The sequence below is a fragment of the Athene noctua genome, chromosome 27, assembly GCF_965140245.1.
Source record: "Athene noctua chromosome 27, bAthNoc1.hap1.1, whole genome shotgun sequence".
Lineage (NCBI taxonomy): Eukaryota > Metazoa > Chordata > Aves > Strigiformes > Strigidae > Athene > Athene noctua.
Window position 1 is genome coordinate 4,836,717 of NC_134063.1, and position 16,939 is coordinate 4,853,655.

The following is a 16,939-nucleotide window of genomic DNA, read 5'->3' on the forward strand; positions in this document are numbered from 1 at the left end:
GAGGGGCGCCGCGCCGCGCCCGCACTACAACTCCCAGAATCCCTCGCGGCACCCGTCTGCGCCTGCGCGCCGCAGCGGCGGTCGATCATTGGCCGGCGGCGGCGCCGCCATTTCGCGCCCTGGCTCGGGCCCCTCAGTGCTGCAGCGCGGTGGCGGCTCCGCCCCTCCGCCAGGTGCTGGGGAAAGGCCGCCCCGACCTCCCCGGAGCCGGCCCCGGCGCCGCGGCACCGCTGCCCCGGCTCCCGCGCGGCGAGCATACAGGCCTCTAGCCTAGGCGTGAGGACCCAGCGGCACCCCGCCGTCCCACACCCAGCTACCCAATCAGCGCCTCCGGCGGGCCAGATTGACAGCCGCCGTCGCCAGTCAACGACGGCCGTCGCGCTAGCCAATCGGAAGGCAGCGGCGAGGCCGGGCACCGGGTCTCCCCACCCACCCTCCTCGCGAGACGCGGGCGGGAAGGGGGCGGAGCGAGCGGAAGGGCGGGTCACGTGGGGCGCGCTCCGCCTATCAGCGCGGCGAGGCGCGGGGTCGCCCCGGCTCCCGCCAAATACGAGCGGGAGCCCCCGGGGCGGGACCCGACGGGACGGGCCGGGACGGGCCGGCCGCCGCTGCCGGAGGAGCGGCGGGAGCTGCGGCGGCCGCCCGTGGCAGGTGGGGCTGAGCCGGCGCTGCGGTGGGGCCGGGGCGCGGGGTGTTTCCGGCGGCGGTTGGGGTGCGCGGGGCCTTCCCGGGGTAACAAAGGAGGACCGGCACGGCCGCCGCGCCCCGGAACCAGGCCCGGGCCTGGCTCGCCGCATCACCCGCCACCTCCTTCCTGCCCAGCCGCCTTTCCCTCTGCCTGGCCGTAGTGCGGGGGGCCGGCGGCCTGCGGCCCGGAGGGTGGGAAGATCCCCTCAGCCTGATGGGTACCGGCGGGGCTCGGCCCGGCCCCTTTGTCCGGCCTCGCCGTGCCCGCGCTCCGCCCTGGGGAGAGCTGTCGGGCGCTGCCGTGGGTCGGTTGTCTCGGGGAAACCGGTAGCTCGCTGGGAATGTGTCACTGGTGTTTATTTATTATGTTTCTCCCTTACAGCCATGGAGTGCAGAAACAAAGCAGCAGTTCCCCCGCGGAAGTTGGTACAAGGTAAGGCTGCAGAGGGAGTGTCTGTCACCCAGGGCAGCTTTAGTGTGCTAAGAAGGTGTCAGATGTTTTGTGAAATACAGTGGCTTTGCAGTAATAAACTGGCCTGAACTGGCTAGCCCGTTTTAATTTTTGTGCTTAAGAACTCATTAAATATCCTGCTATTTGATTCCCCCTTGCCCCAGTGGTTTGTATGATATGACTAAAATAATCAAATATTGTTGTTTCAGCTCGGTTGCCATTCAAACGCTTGAATCCTGTACCAAAGGAAAAATACGATGCAGATTTAGAAATCAAAAAAGTAAAGAGCTCACAAAGTGGTTTTGGTCCAAGTAAGGATTCCTCCCTAGGTGCGTCGCATGCATCCCTGGACAACGTGGAGAATGACTGCCACTTGGGTTCAGATGTGAATTTTGCTCCAAAACTTGATAACGGAAAGGGTCCGTTAGACTATTTTATACAGAAAAACACGAAAGATAACACAAATGAAACTGTTATTGTTATTGACCTGACGAAGGACTCTAGCCATAGACTAAGTGATGACACAGACAATGTTAATTTTGATTCGAAAGCATCTTCATCCCTAGCTAAAACTAATGGCGCGTTAGGAAAAGAGATAAACCAGTTGAGTTGCTTGAATTCCCCTCAGATGATGAATCAAACGGATGATTCAATGGAGACTGATGCGCCGTGTGAAGCTGTAGCCAATAAAGGTGAAGACTTGGTAGGTGGAATCCAGTCGTGTTCTGGGTTAACAGAGTGTAACAATATGGAAAACATGAAGGTAAACCAGAGTGAACTGAAGGACGTTATCTTTGAGGGGAAGATGCCTGTAGTGCTCCTGGAGGATATTATGACTGCAAAATCTCCCCTAGTCCCTTCTTTGGATGAAAGCATCACATTGGAAAATGAGACCACAGAATCCTCTCACGAAGGGGACTCAGGACTTACCAACTCCTCACTAAGCTCTCACTCTGTGAGCTCACCTGAGGTGCAGCCTGCTGCAGAAACAAAGAGAAATAATAGTCCTTTAGCTGCCTCAACGCCTGTTAGGAAGGTTGGTTATTTTCTTGGCTTTTTTTCTCAAAAGCTGTTGCATTGCAGATATGGTTTCCTGCACTTGTAGTGAAAAGGATGAATAGATTATTCATGAAGATCATGAGAAGTGTATGGAAGGTGGTGTTGATTTATTAATAACATAACTGAATTATTGCCCTTTTGAATTTTCCTTTAATGCCTACTGCTAATGGATTTAAATTTTGCCTGGTTTTGAGCTGCTGGTATGTTTGCATCTTGTAAATGTAACTTTAAACTCTGTTACAGGTTAATTTTATTTTTTTTATGAATGGCTCATGAAGTGCATGCCCTGGGACTTAATGTTTTGGTAATTGGGATAAGGACAGCATTCGAGAGCAGTTTTGTCCATTAGTTGATGTTTTACAACCTCTGTTCTATCCCCGATGAAGCTGCTGTAATTACTGTGAGAGAATGTCACCCCAGTACCAGTCCATGCAGATGCTTTTCCAGCTCTGAATTTCTAGAACTGTGGCACAGAAAATGCTCTAAGCTGAAACTACAGTGGATCAGTGGAACTGCAGATCCGTGTGAAAGGACGGAGGATGAGTTGGATGAGCCTCTGTCTCTCGGAACTGAGTGTTCAGAGCCTGTGCCCTCAGCCATCTTGTTACGGGTTCACCCTTGAGCACGGGGAGCTGCTGGGGGGAAAAGTCACTGGATGTGCAGCACTCCTGGGGATGGGCGGTGCTGTTGGTCTGGGAAGGCTGGAGCACAGGAGGGAACACCTCGAGATGAGCTCTGACTGAGCTAGGTTGTGATCTTAGTTCCAGCTTAGTAGCTCTGCTCCAGCAAGAAACCCCAAAACACTGCTTTTCTGATGCTGTGTTGAAGGGGAAGATTCGAAGGACAACAGTGCCTGCACAGGTGGCTGAAACGTTCACATGGCTCAAGTGCCTGTTCACAGCTCAACCATTTTTGGGGGGGAGATCAGTGGTGGTTTCTCTTGCGGGGCACAGTCATCCACAGTGAAACCTGCAGAGTGGTCCTGGTGAATGTGCCTGGCCACTGTAGCTAAACCTCCCCTATGGTTAGGCCGGACTGTGTCCTGTGCATTTGTTTTGCTCAACTTTGTTATTGGAGGGGAAAATGAGGAAGGTATCGAGGGTTGGGTTGATGTCGCGCTGCCAGAGGTGGAGAATTGAGTATGTGGCTCAGGTAAATGAAAGTGAAGCAGCTGGTAGTCTTCCTGTTTATGCCATCTTCAAGCCTTTTAAGAAATATTTTCGGTAATTATCCCCCTGGGGTTTAAGGAGAAACTGTCTCACAGGTGAGGAAAACTCACTGGCCTGGAGGAGGTGTAGATGAGTTAGCTGGGCCTTGGAGCTCACAATGTGACAGGTCTCCCATTTCTTCTGCTATGTGCTTATCAAGAAAAATTACCAATTCTTATACTGTTAAAACTCGCAATCTTTCATCTCTAAAATAAGTATATAAACTCAAGCAGGCATGAAGTATTTCCAGTGTAGCAGAACAAACAAAAAAAGTACTTGAATCCTGATGTAATACAATAACGTGAACAAGTTATTAGTTTCCTGTGGCGTGAAGTAAGGCTGAAATAGCTCACATGCTGCTTGCCAAAATGGGAAGTCTGCACCTCGACCTGTGTAGTTGCCTGTCCTGACATGTTTGTTTTCCCAGGTGGAAACAGCTCTGATAAACTAAAACTCCCAGTTGAACAACTCTTATTTTGTGTCAGATAAATAATCTCCCAATGCAGCTTTACACTGTGTAAACTTAAATGTGAGTACAGAAAATAAAGCAGTTGCTCTGTGTTAGTCTGTTAATCACAGAGTTTAAACATGGTACCTTATACTGCGAATGGCAGGAGGAGGAAGAGGGGGATACAAGAAACCAAGGCATGGTATGCTGAAATATTGACAAACTGCGCCTTTGACTAGTCTATGAACAATGTTCTTAAACATGAAATTCAGTTTTCCCCCTATAAATAACAGCTTTAAGAGAAATGAGAAGTGTGAACTTAAGGTGACGCGCTGGTACTAGTGGAATAGCAAGAGGGCTGTGATTACAAGAAGAAACAGTGTTAAAATATGGATAATGGTCCTTGTATTTGGGAAGTTGTATCTAAATATTATAGCAAGAGTAAGTGGTAGGATGCAAAAAAGCAAACCTAAGTTTAACTCGAAGGAAATGACTTTGCTATAATTAAATGTCCTCTGTTGTGCTCTCGTGATTTGGAGCAGCTCTAGCTTCTGTTTGTTTTTCTGCACATGATATTCCCTTGCAAATGATACTTTAGAACTGAGTAGACTAGAGGGATTTGTTTATGCAAAAACTTGGTAACGCGAGCGCTTAATGTAAACTGAAGCATTTAGATGTATTCAGACTTAAATGTAAATCAGTGAGATTAGATATGCTTGAACTGTGTTCTTATATCCTATACTGCAGGAATACTTTAGTTGCTGAATATACTAATCTGTGAGAACGATGTTAATATAATTCAGATGAAGCTTGCTGTTCTTTTAGTCAGAGTTCTAGTGCCTCATGGAAAGGGGATGGTGCAGGTCTCTAAAACTTGCATTTTGTAATTCCAGGTATCTCAGAAATTCCACAAAAGTTCGGCAGAGAAGGAGAAGCTGAGATTGCAAAGAGTAAGGCATTTTCACTGACATAGAAAAGTTAACCTGCTGTGCTTTTGCGTTGAATAGTAAGCAAAGCCCTTTGCGTTTCATCTTAGTCCACTTAGAACGTCTCTCTTCCTGATTTTCCTCACTGATGAATATGGAAGAATCTTAATGCATGCAGTTAAAGTACTTGGCTCGTTCCAGAGCTTCTTAATGCATACGTAATGAAGTGTGGGTGGCCTGCACTGCATTTCTGTGCACTTTGGTAAGAGATTAAGAAACTATAAATGTTGCTGACTGCTTGTCAAAATGCTTTTGAGAATTTTTTTCAAACCCCTTCCTGAGGGAGAGTAGGTGCAGCCTGCTAAGTGGACAGATACAAGTGAAATCTTCAAGAGCCTTCTATTTAGGGTCAGTTCCTGCTTCATCGTTCTCACCCTTCCCCCTTTGAAGCCACCGAACGTAGGTTCTGTTCCTCATTAATAAGTCAGGCAAATGGGCTGATGGTTTTTATGGCTTGCTGAAGAAACTGTTGGATGTCGCTGCTGGAAACGCTGAAGCTCCACGCTCTGTTTGCTTGACTGCAGCTAGTCAGCAAACTCTGTTCCGTAACAAAACGGCGGTGCGGTGATTTTGCTGTCCATTCCGCTTCCAGCCCTAAAATGCTAAATATAAAGGAGGCTGATGGATCACATGAGGTTCTTGAACAGTCAATGCTGGATGAGTGGGCTTTGCCTGCTGGAAAACTGGGTGTTATTTTAGCTGCAGTTGGGAAGGCCTGTGCTTATGAATTCTTATTGTGTTTCTTAGTAACTAGTTTATAAAGTTGGTAGAGGACTGTTGTGTGTTTTATATATGCTACATGTGATTGAGCCTGCTCCTGAGCTGCTTGCTTTTTACAGCGCCCTATATAGAAGTCCAATCTGTTGTTTTCTTCCATTCTATATGTACGTTAAAAATAGCACTAATGTGAGGGAGAGATGAGAATGGAAGCTTCATTATGCTAAAAATTAGACCCACCAATCCTGCTCTTAACTTCACACCGTTTTCCAAACTACCCAGTAGATTTTCACTGATTACCATGACTCAGTTCTGACAATACTGGGGGTTTTTTTTACCATTGGCACCATTTTGTATGTTGGTTGCCATCCGCAGTTATTTGTACATTGTGACACTGTTCGGTAAGTCTTGATGTTGCCAAGAAGAGATGTGAAATAAATAAAACAAAACTGAAAATACATAGTGAGGATATTTGTGTGTCTGAGCACAGACATACCCTTGTTTTCTGGTGAAGTCACCAGTGCCTACAATGTAGGGAAGCTATCATTAATTTGCCATTTTTTTAGTGAGTGTTGCACATTCTCCTTTGTGTCAGCAGACCCATAATGAGAATTTCAGTAGATTTGGGATGAAATACTGTTAATGGCAACGCTTTCAATATAATCTTCCTCCATTGTTCCTGTAGTGCCCCTTGAATAAGCTTAGAGCACCCAGTGATGTCTGATGAGCTAACATGGGGCTAACACAAGTGGCAATTTTTTTTGCGAGCTGCACAATCAAGTTTGGAGACTTGTGTTAACTGCCTGAGGTAGTGAAAAACATCATCAGAACATCCTGATGGGTTTATAATGCAAAATCAGATCAAATGCACTTTTCAAACTTATGCCATGGTAGCCCTGCGTGGATACAAAAGCATGAAGGCTTAGCTCGTGAGGTATGTATTTCCAAAGAAAGTGTTTTGGAAACAATCTGAAATATTAAAATAACATTTTAAAATAATGTAAAAAAAAAATCCCATATAATTTTGCGTAATGCTACACCGGTAATGAAGATGACTCAGATATAAAACAAGTAGAATACAAAGCTTTCCTTGATGCCTAGAAAATAGAAACACCTCCATTTGTTAGGAGAAAAGAACAATTATTGCCTTAGAGAGGCAGTGTGGGATAGCTCAGCTGGCTGAGGCTACAGGTAGCTGTGGCTAATAGCCTCGGGTCCCTTGAGAGCTAGAAATGATGCTGCAGGTCAGGCACTGGGCGGGTGCAATAATCTACTCTAGTATCTCAGCTGAAGAAATGAAGTCCTTATTTTATTCAAGTTTTTATGGCAGCAGCTATTGCTGCGCACAAAAAGACACCTTGCTTAATGGCTTCTTTCTGAACCAGGATCAGGAGCGTGCTGACAAGCTGCAGAAGTTGCAAGCAGAAAGGGAAGAAAAGGGAAGGCTGAAAGAAGAAGCAAAAGCCGCAAAAGAGCGAGCCAAGGAGGAGGCGAAGAAGAAGAAAGAAGAAGAGAAAGAGTTGAAAGAGAAAGAAAGGAGAGAAAAGAAAGAAAAAGAGGAAAAGGAAAAAGCCGAGAAGCTGAGAGTGAAGGAGGAGAAACGCAAGGAGAGGCAGGAAGCCTTAGAGTAAGTGATTGGGTTTTGCAGGTCCTGGGGAATGGCGTGGAATGATGTTTCATACCCACCTGAACTGTCCCTTCTAGAGGCTGTGCTGGTCAAACAGCATGTGCCTCTTTGTCACAGGATATATTTTAAATATTTGAACAACTGTGTGCACCAGACCCTCATCTCAGCAGTACTTTTTGCTTTCAGGCTGACCTGGGCTTCTGGTTTGAAATGGCTGAAAAGAGCTGCCATGCTCCACTGAGTTTTGCCTTTGTGACCAGTCTTGCTTGTACTTTTGCAGTTTGCTGACATGATACCCTATCTGGAAGAAGTTGCTTGTAACTTGATAATGTCATAAATACCCTTCCTTGGTATTGAGGGAAATTTGAAGCAGCCTAGCCACTTTGTGGCTATAACAGGTCAATATTTGCTCTAGAAGGAGTGAAGGGAGTCTTCTGTACAGTTAACCAAGTACAGTCCTTGACTAAATGGATAGATTATCCTCTTACCTAGCATGGGGTGGGGGGTAGTCTTAGTCAAGATTTGGGGCTTCTCACCTCTTCCTCAGTGCAAATAAACACTTCATGATGTATGATAGTTAACCTGAATTTATATTAAAGGGCAAAACTTGAGGAGAAGAGGAAGAAAGAAGAGGAGAAACGGTTGAGAGAGGAGGAAAAGGTAAATGCTTTCTCTAGCTTGTCTCTAAATTGTTCTCCTACAGTGAAATGATGTTAAGGGGCTCCCTGGCAGCCTGCTGCTGGCTGCCCAGCCACGTGCAGCGGGGCTCCCGCAGTTCCTGGGGTTCTCCAGGCATACTGGGAGTGAGCCCTTCCATTTGGGATGCAGCCTCTCCAATGTGATCTGGTGGTGCTACTCCACCAGTTACATCGTGCAGGTTTCTTGTCTGTTACTTTTGTACATACTGGTGTCTTTCCTTTTACCTGTTAAAGTCTTTTCTAGGTTTTTTTTTTTTTCAATGCCCGTGGGTGAACTCTATCCTTTGTCTTAGCAATGACACTGGAATCCACATAGCTGTGTTAGAGAATGCAGTTAGGTTTTTGTTGAGTTACGGGAGCTGGTAAATGACTGCACTTTGCTTTATACCTCACTAGACTTCATGTTGGGTCATGCATGAGCTCAACTTGAATTATAAGGCCTTATATTACTTTGTGTTTATAACTTGCATTTTGATTCTGATTTCAGCGTATTAATGCACAAAAGGCCGAAATTACCAGGTTCTTCCAGAAACCAAAGACTCCACAAACCCCGAAGGTGAGGTATTGCTGTTCCTGTATTTTCTTGGTCTTTCATTAGTTGTCTGATTTCCTTCAGGTCCATCCCTCAGAGCTTCTGAGATGGACAAAGCATTAGTATTTCCTACTTCCTAATTTCAAAAGTGTAAAGGATTTTGTAAAAAGTCTGTGACAAGTGCAGAGACTACAAAAGAAGTCTGTAGTTGCTTTAGTAAAAAAATCTCAGTTCTGTCTTCTGCTGCATTGGCTGTAAAGACCTAGATTCCCTTGAGAAGATCCATTGGAGTCTCAGGTAGGAAGGGCTTAACCTAAATCTTCACTCAAACCTCAGCACCTGGTATTGAGGTTTGTTGTATATCTTGAATGTGTTGGTGCTGCAGTTTCTCAGGTGTTCAGACCTTAACAACCCTCACTTAATATTTCAGATTCTTGCTGGCTCTTGTGGAAAATTTGCTCCTTTTGAAATTAAGGAGAACATGGTCTTGGCTCCCCTCTGTCGTATTGCCCTGGATCCAGACTTCTTAGAACAGCTGGATAAGCTCCTGCATGCACAGAATAGTGAAGTTTCTTTCTTGAGGGATCTAAAGTGTCGTAAACCACGTAAAACTGGACCTACTTTTGTCAGTAACAGCACCGACATAGTAAACAGGTCAGTCTGTGTGGTGGGGGTTTTCTTCACTTTTTTATATAATACACTGCAGAATGGTGTTGATGTAATCTTATTCTAATATTGGAGATGATGAAAAGATGGAGCTTTTCTTTGAATACTCGTTTTGTATGAGAATTGTTTCCATGGGGAGTAGTATGTTATGATCTAGAAGTCCTTCATTCCATAAAATGCTTTTCAGATCCTTCCCAAAGGAAATCTTGTGCTTCAGGCAGCTGCCTTTCAGCACTGGACCCTACTGGCCTTTAGTAGTGTTTATCTTTGATAGTTTTAAAAAGTAAAGATACTAATAGCTAAAACAGAGGTGGTGTTAAGGAGGGAGGTAGCTTGTCTGGAACTCATGTTCTTGGAGGAGAATTGGGAGAGCCAGTTCTAGGGAACTCAATCTCTGTGTTGATGTTGGGGCTGAGCTGGAGCTTTCTATAAGCTGTTTTCTGGAGTGGAATGGGAGCACTCTGTGAGTACTGAAGTCTGTCTTTTCTTTTAACAGTGATGTGGTGGTAGTGGATAACTGCAAAACAGATGTTCTTCCTGAAAGAGGGAAATTTGGTAGAATGAAGCTTCTGCAGTTTTGTGAGAATCACCGTCCTGCATATTGGGGCACGTGGAACAAGAAAACCACTATAATCCGTCCGAGGAATCCTTGGTTAAAGGACAGTGTAAGCACCTCACAGGCAGTGTACTTGGATCCTTTTCTTTATGCTCTTGAAGTGAATATGTGGTTGGCCAAGTTCAGTTGTTCTCTGGGATTTCTGATCCACTTGCATGATGCCCCGTGCTACCGAGTTTTGAAACACTGAATGGGGTCTGGTGGTGTGCTTTCACATTGTTTATAGAAATGGCATGTTGGAATTTCTTCTAGAAACTACTGGACTATGAAGTAGATAGCGATGAAGAATGGGAAGAGGAGGAACCTGGAGAAAGTCTCTCCCATAGTGAAGGGGTAAGGTTTCTGTATGCTGAAAAATTGCTTTCTGAACCAATTGCAATTATTGCTGTAATTTCTAATAAATAGAGTTTCTTTTTAGGATGATGAAGAGGAGGGAGAGGATGAAGATGATGATGATGGGTTTTTTGTACCCCATGGGTACCTATCTGAAGATGAAGGAGTGACAGAAGTAAGTGGGTGTCACTGGTTTTCCATCTCCGTTTCCAGTAAATGGTGTAATTAATATTGGCAGAGGAAGCAGGTGTGTAGTCTTGGCATTGATGTAAATCCATCTCAGATCTGCATGGTTCAGGAGCAGGCTTCTGTAGCTTGGGAAACTGGGTAAAAAAGCTGGATTTAAAAAGCTTTTGTTTTTCCTGGAATAGGATGTATTGAGTTCTCTCTTGCCTGTGGTTTTAGGAGTGCGATCCAGAGAATCAGAAGGTTCGTCAAAAGCTGAAAGCAAAGGAGTGGGATGAACTGATGGCCAAGGGGAAGAGGTTCCATGTTCTACAGCCTGTGAAAATCGGCTGTGTGTGGGGAAGTGCAGGAAACGACAGCGGCACAAACGCGGACCTAAAGGTTCTCCAGCAGTTCACAGCGTGTATCCTGGATTCACCTGTGGCAGAGGAAGAACAACAGATACAGAAATGTAGCAAAAAAAGAGCGAAAGATCAACAAAGTAAGATCTGAAGGGTTAAATAGTTGTACTTGTGCACTGTTGTACTCTGGAGAGAACAGATTTTTGTACTGAGTGTCCAGTTCAGAATGACCTGGTTTTGACAAGTCTGAAATCCAGGGAATCTCTGAGAGTTCTTGGAAAGCTTTCCAGCATTGCGTCCAGTATGGCCTTAGTTACGCTCTCTGAAAACTCTTGCTCTACATAATCCAGGAAATAAAGCCAACAAGACTTCAGCAGAGTCAGATTTAGGACTGCTTACTGAAAGTGCTCAAGCCCATTGACCCGTTTATTGTTCGGGGGAGAGGATTTAGTTTGTGTGACGGGTTTCAGTTCTGAGTATCTGCTGTGCATGATGAGCACAAAGATGTGAATGATGCATGTAAAGGCTAGAACAAGGATTGAAGCTTGTAACTTCAGGGGGTCATTGTTATTGGGGGTGAAATTTCTACATCAGATTTAGCTCCTGTTACCATCCCATATCTAAAATTAAGCTCAGCCTATTTGTTGTCTTTCTGGAGTGTGTGTACTGTTTGGTTCTGTCAGGTTCTTGACTTTTAAACAGTTCTTCCCCCACAACCCTTGTGCATCCTTTCTCCTCTGCAGTCCTTGGCCAGCTTCTGCCTCTGCTGCATGGCAACGTGAACGGGAGCAAAGTGATCATCCAGGAATTCCAGGAGTGCTGCCGACAAGGACTGTTCAGCGACGTGACGGCAGCCGCCGAGTGTAGCGACACGAGCCCTGCGAGCCCCCACGCCTCCCGGCCGCAGACGCCTGTCGGCGAGGACAGCGGTGTCCCTTCCAAAGCCAGGCTAAAGCGAATCATTTCTGAGAACTCTGTGTACGAGAAGAGACCCGAGTATAGGATGTGCTGGTACGTCCACTCGGAGGTGCTGAAGAGTTTTGATCGAGAGCATCTCCCTGTCCCTTGTCAATGGAACTACGTCACCCAAGTCCCTTCTTCAGGGAAGGAGGAGGGTGGCAGCGTGCCTGGCGTGGCGGTCCTGCAGCCCACCCCTGTGTCGGTGAAGAGGAAGTCCACCGGAAGCATGTCCATCACTAAATTCATGAAAAGGCCCCGAGGTGCTGAACAGGTGAGTTCCTGTCGCGGTGCTCTTCCCCAGTAAAGAACAACGGAGCTGTAGCTCTGCGTCTTCTGTGGGCGAACGTCCTGGTGTGCCCCCCAGATTGACCTAGGGGAGCGGAGTCAAAATAGTGACTTACACACACTGTCCTTCACAAAAAAAAAGACCCTTTTTGTGGGGGAAGGAGTGAAATTATCTGAATCTAAAGATCTGAGTTTCTTTTGTGTCTTTCCAGCTTGGACTGTCTGTTCCATTTGAAATGTTGCTCTCCTGCTGTTCTTCCATTTTCTGCTATTTGGCAGTGATTGCATCCAAGCTGTGAATAGTTTCTGAGTGTCTGCTTGGCCTTGAGTTTACAGCTGTATATAATTTGTATGCAGGTTTTTATGTGTGTGTATGGCTGCCAGATGTATAGCCTGAGCTGGTGACTTACATCAGTTGCATGTGTATTGATTAAACGTGGTTCATGAGTGCTGCATCTCAACTCGTAATAGTCTGCAAAGTCTCCAGCTTGTACTGTCACGCATAAAGCTGAATTTCAAGAGCTGGCTTAAAAATACAATAATTCATAGAACAAAATGAGATGGATTTGGAGTAGTTGCTACTCCCGCTCTAAGCTTTGTTGTGGTCTTCCTGTTGTTTGCTTCTGCTTTTCGGGGTAACCACAGGTAGCACTAAGAGTTTAATCATCCAAAAGGATGCCTGAAAAGTATGTGATTGGTGCATTAGCCATGTGATGCTCTTGTGCATTTAAGACACTAAGACTTTAGGTCCTGAAGTTTGGTGTTACAAACTGTTTGCTTCTAAACCTACAGGTAGGACGGGGCTTGTGCTGTCAGTGGATCTGTTCCTCATCCCCTGTGGACAAGGGGGTGATTAAAGAAGCCACAGACAAAGCTTTTTGTGCTTTGCCTTCTCACCTTATTCTTGGCTGCTTTTGCTTTTCTACTGAGAAAGCTCTGCATTCAAGTACTGATAGGTATCAAAGACTTGTGAGAAGCTGTTCAGCCCCCAAACTCCATCTGCTTGGGTTTTTTCTTAAATGCTAAATAAAGGCAAAGATAAAAAATCTTTGCTTGGCACCCACTGGAAATTCTGCTTATAACCGACTACTTGAGCAGAAATAGCAAAACAAAAGCTTTTAGTAGAATTACATCACCTGCCTGAATCCTTCAAAGCTCTCGAAAGCATCTTAAAACTGACCTAAAGGTGCTGTGCAGCTCAGCAAAGGTGTCAAGAGTCCAAAAAGCCTTTTGTGACTGATGTTTAAGTCATCACTGCTCAGGTACTGAGATCCCATCCCTCCTGTCGAGTGAGGCTGGAGCTGGGGGAGAGCCTGGGAACGATTGGTAGGTCGAGGCTGCCAGGTTCTTTACCCCTGGCATGTGTTCCCTCCTATGAAGCTCACACCAGGGCTCGTATCAGTAAAGGTGCTCTTACCTAAGCTGCGGAGAGAGAGAAAAACTCAGTACTGAAGTGGGCAGTACCTGCGCATGTGTAGGAGGGGATTACTTAATCTGAGAACTGTGACTTTAATGAAAGACGTAAATTGAACATTTCTTCTCTTGGAACAGCGTGTAGGGGGTGGGGACCAGGTTCTAGGTCTGAGATTTTCATTCCGCAGTTCCAGTTGAGGGAAAAAACCCAAAAAACACTTGCAGCTGTTCAGTGCTGGCCAACTTCAGTTTGTATCACTCCTTGTATTCATTTTCTCGATTCAAAATGAGTAGTTTGTGCTGCTCCCATGGCAGAAAATGGGGTCACCAAGGGAAGAACTGTCACCCCTTCCTGAATAAAAGCTAATTGGCAAAGAGGAAGAGGAGTTGGGGGGAGAACATGCATTGAACTTGACAAGCAAAAGTAATTTTCCATCTTCAGAAGGAAGAAAACATCCAAAATATTCAGTGGGGGGGGGGAGGGGAGGTTTCCCTTCCAAAAAACCAACAAAACTGAGTCAGATTTCAATTAAGGTTTGAACTGACTTTTGATGTGTAGGCTGTTCATCGCATTGTGTAACAGTGAAACATCCTGGAGCAGAAACTTGGCGTGCTTCCTGCTGTACGTGCCGTTGCAGATGAGGCCTTTTATCAAAAGTCAGTGTCTGTTGAAGCCAGGAGTTGCTTATTTTTCTTCCCCACAAATATGCCCAACTGATCAGACTGTGCTGCAAGTGCTAATTGTGAGGAGTGCTCACTGGAGTCCTTCACCACAGCACTGGCTGTGCTTCGTCTCGCACATTAGCTTGCTGAGACACAGCTGGTACCTTTTTTTTTTTTCCCTTAAGGCTGAAGCTGCGGAAATGGATGGATTTCAGGCAGACACCGAGGAAGATGAGGAAGATGACGACTGCCTGATTGTGAATATACAGCCAGGCAAAGGTGGGAAAATAAAGCGATAGCAGTCTCTTGGCAGATGCTCTCTCCCACGAGGGAGAGTATGACAGAGTGGGAACGGTGTGTGGCTAAACCTGTTGCAGTTTTTCTAGCACTTTTTCACCAAGCCTTGTGCTCTTCTCTGTAGATGTCTTATTCTAGGTACTTCTCTGCTTTTTATGTTTCATTCTAGATGTTTCTTTGCTATTTAAAGTCTTCTCTAACCCACTCTTGCCCTTTCTTACCTCCTCCCTCCAGTCGACTAAATAGCACAAAGTGCTTGTGACTAGCATGTGGCTGCCAGTGTTACCTTTTTTTTCTAGTAAGAAAAGTGAACATTGAGGTTAGTATCAGCAGATCCACTAACTGCTGGTAAATGTTGCTGAGCAGGGCTGTCTCAGGGCTGTGTGTGCTTGTGTTCAGAGCCCTTTCAGGACTGACAAGGAGCACAACTTCCCCTCTGCGGCCTTCTTGAAGTGCACGGTGAATTGGCTGAAGGATGTAGCATTGGATCATAACCAAGCTCTCGGATGTCTGACAGGCTCTGGTCAACACTTTGCTCTAGAATCTAAGCAGTTGCTTATATTTGTGTCCCAGTTATCCCTTGGAAAACGGCTTTCAAAGCTTTGCTGCTGTAGCGTATCCTTTCAGGCTACGGATTCAGCAACAGTGGAATGAGGCTGTGGAGTAGCTCCTTTCATCTCCGTGAGGTTTTAACTATATGTACTCGATCATACAGATCAATGACTTAACACCAACCACATGATGTGCATTCAGCTCCTCTAAACAGCTTTCAAAACCTCCGAGCCCTTTCTTACCGCTCTCACAATAGAGCTCTTTCACAATGCTACTGGCACAACCTGAATTAAGGAAAGTGGGTTTTTTTTGTGTTGGGCAGCTCCTCTGATAGATAAGGGCTCGTGCATATTCCTGAAGCCTTAAATTCTATAGAGTGTTTGACCCATTCTAGACATATCTGTGTTCTCCTTTCTATCTCAGCTGGTGCTGTATTCCTCCTCCCACGTTCCATAACAGACAATATAGTTGTTTGACAAGAAGCTTTGCATTTAATCTTAAGCTGCTTTTGCTTATTACAAGACTGCAGTGAGATGAAAGCCTTGCTTCAGGTTTGTAACCTCTTGTTCCGAGGATGGGGATGCTATTCAGTGGTTTGCCTTCCTCGGGCTTTGTTGACACACGTGCAGCTATATTTGTTTAACTCCGCCCGAGTCTAAAGCACTGAAAACATTATGAAGATTTTTTTTTATGGTTGAAGTGATTTTTATTCTGGATTGATGTGAACCCAATATTAAAGTGAGTTTTTAAATAGTATTTAAAGGAACCTTGCAACAGAAGGGGGCAGATAAGCTAAGGCAGGTACAGTATATAGTAGCCAAATTCTACTAGATTAATGAGGGTATTAAAAAAAAGACACATTTTTCTACTTTGCAGATTCTATGTTGGCAGTTACTGAAACGGCTTCAGAATCCAGTGAGAGAAGAACCACTCACCAGGACACCAGTATGGTCAGCCCACCTAGTACAGTTTGAGACTTAAATGCCTACTAACTTCTCTGTATGTATGTAGAATGAATTAGAAAATTTTAAACCTTGTGTATCTTTGAACAAGATACTTGAAAGTATTCCATATTTCTTGTAAAGAGAAGACAGCACTTTGTTCTGCTTCAGACCAGATGGAAGCTTAAATTTTTAGTTCTAGTTTTTAGCTTAAATACTGCATATTAATCTGTCCTTAATAAAGCATTATTGAAATTTTGATACTTCTTTGTAATGGAAGGTATCTAAATTATCTCTAAAAACTAGTGGAGGGATTTTGAAATAAGCTTATTGTGATGCCACTGGGGGAATTACTCTGTTCATAATGTTGTATAGCATGGCCTTGGGTATAAATGATGTACAATTATATTTGAATTTATGCTATCTGTATTTTTGCTATCTGTTTGTGGTCTTACTTGCTACAGAGAACAGCAGCAGGGCTTTATCTTTGGAAAAGAAAAGAAAAATGCACCTTGTTTCTCCTCTATTGGGATAGGCCAGTATTAATTACATATTGGGGTAGATTATCAGTCTCCTGTACACAGTGTTGCAATAGAAGCTGTAATTAACTGGCTGTAGTTTCAGGCTTAATCTCTCACCAGTGGGCAGCATAAAGAGCTGTTGCCTGTTGTTGGTCTCCTGGTCTGTGGGTGCCCTGGAGTGAAAAGGTGGGTAATGCCACAGCTGCACCAGTAACACCAGTGCCAGCTCCAGCACTGACTGGAGCTTGTCTGGATTTTAAACCTTGCAGAGCAATGCAATTCAAGTAACTTTGAGCAGAAATGAGTCTTTAAATATTCCATTTAATCAGACTACACATAATTTTATCTAAATATATTCTCTCCAATAGGAGTTACAGTGCACACGGAAGCAAAAGGAAAAGCTGAGTTCTAAGCCCAGCCTAATATCCAGCCTCAATTAATTGGTAATCCAGCCTAGTACTAGCACCTCATCCCTCCTCCAAGGGAGGAGAGTGGTGCTTCATCAGGGTCTTGGAAATACCTCAAGCAGTCACTGCTAGAACTCGGTTTTAAAACCATTCAGAGCAGCCCTGTAAGTGTCTTACTGGGCCAGACTGCCTTAGTGGATGGTTACTGGAGTGGTGGAGGTGGCTGCAGGGTGGGTGTGACATGGCAGAATCTAGACTCCCGCTCTGCAGAACTAAAACAAGGTCGTTTCTGAGGTCATGTATCTGGAAACTCCAACAGTCTGTATAGGAAAAAGAGGGAACAGT

General features: G+C 45.1%; 1 protein-coding gene across 1 annotated transcript; it reads left to right on the forward strand.

Moving 5' to 3' along the window:
* The first annotated feature begins 484 nt into the window (after window positions 1-484).
* CHAF1A (chromatin assembly factor 1 subunit A) lies at window positions 485-16,816 on the forward strand. The gene is made up of 15 exons (XM_074927883.1): window positions 485-651; window positions 1,070-1,120; window positions 1,348-2,174; window positions 4,747-4,803; window positions 6,942-7,183; window positions 7,783-7,843; window positions 8,369-8,437; window positions 8,844-9,067; window positions 9,576-9,744; window positions 9,948-10,028; window positions 10,114-10,203; window positions 10,434-10,695; window positions 11,299-11,786; window positions 14,062-14,155; window positions 15,602-16,816. The coding sequence occupies exons 2-15, from the start codon at window positions 1,072-1,074 to the stop codon at window positions 15,697-15,699; spliced, it is 2,811 nt and encodes a 936-aa protein (XP_074783984.1). The 5' UTR covers window positions 485-651; window positions 1,070-1,071; the 3' UTR covers window positions 15,700-16,816.
* Window positions 16,817-16,939: the final 123 nt, after the last annotated feature.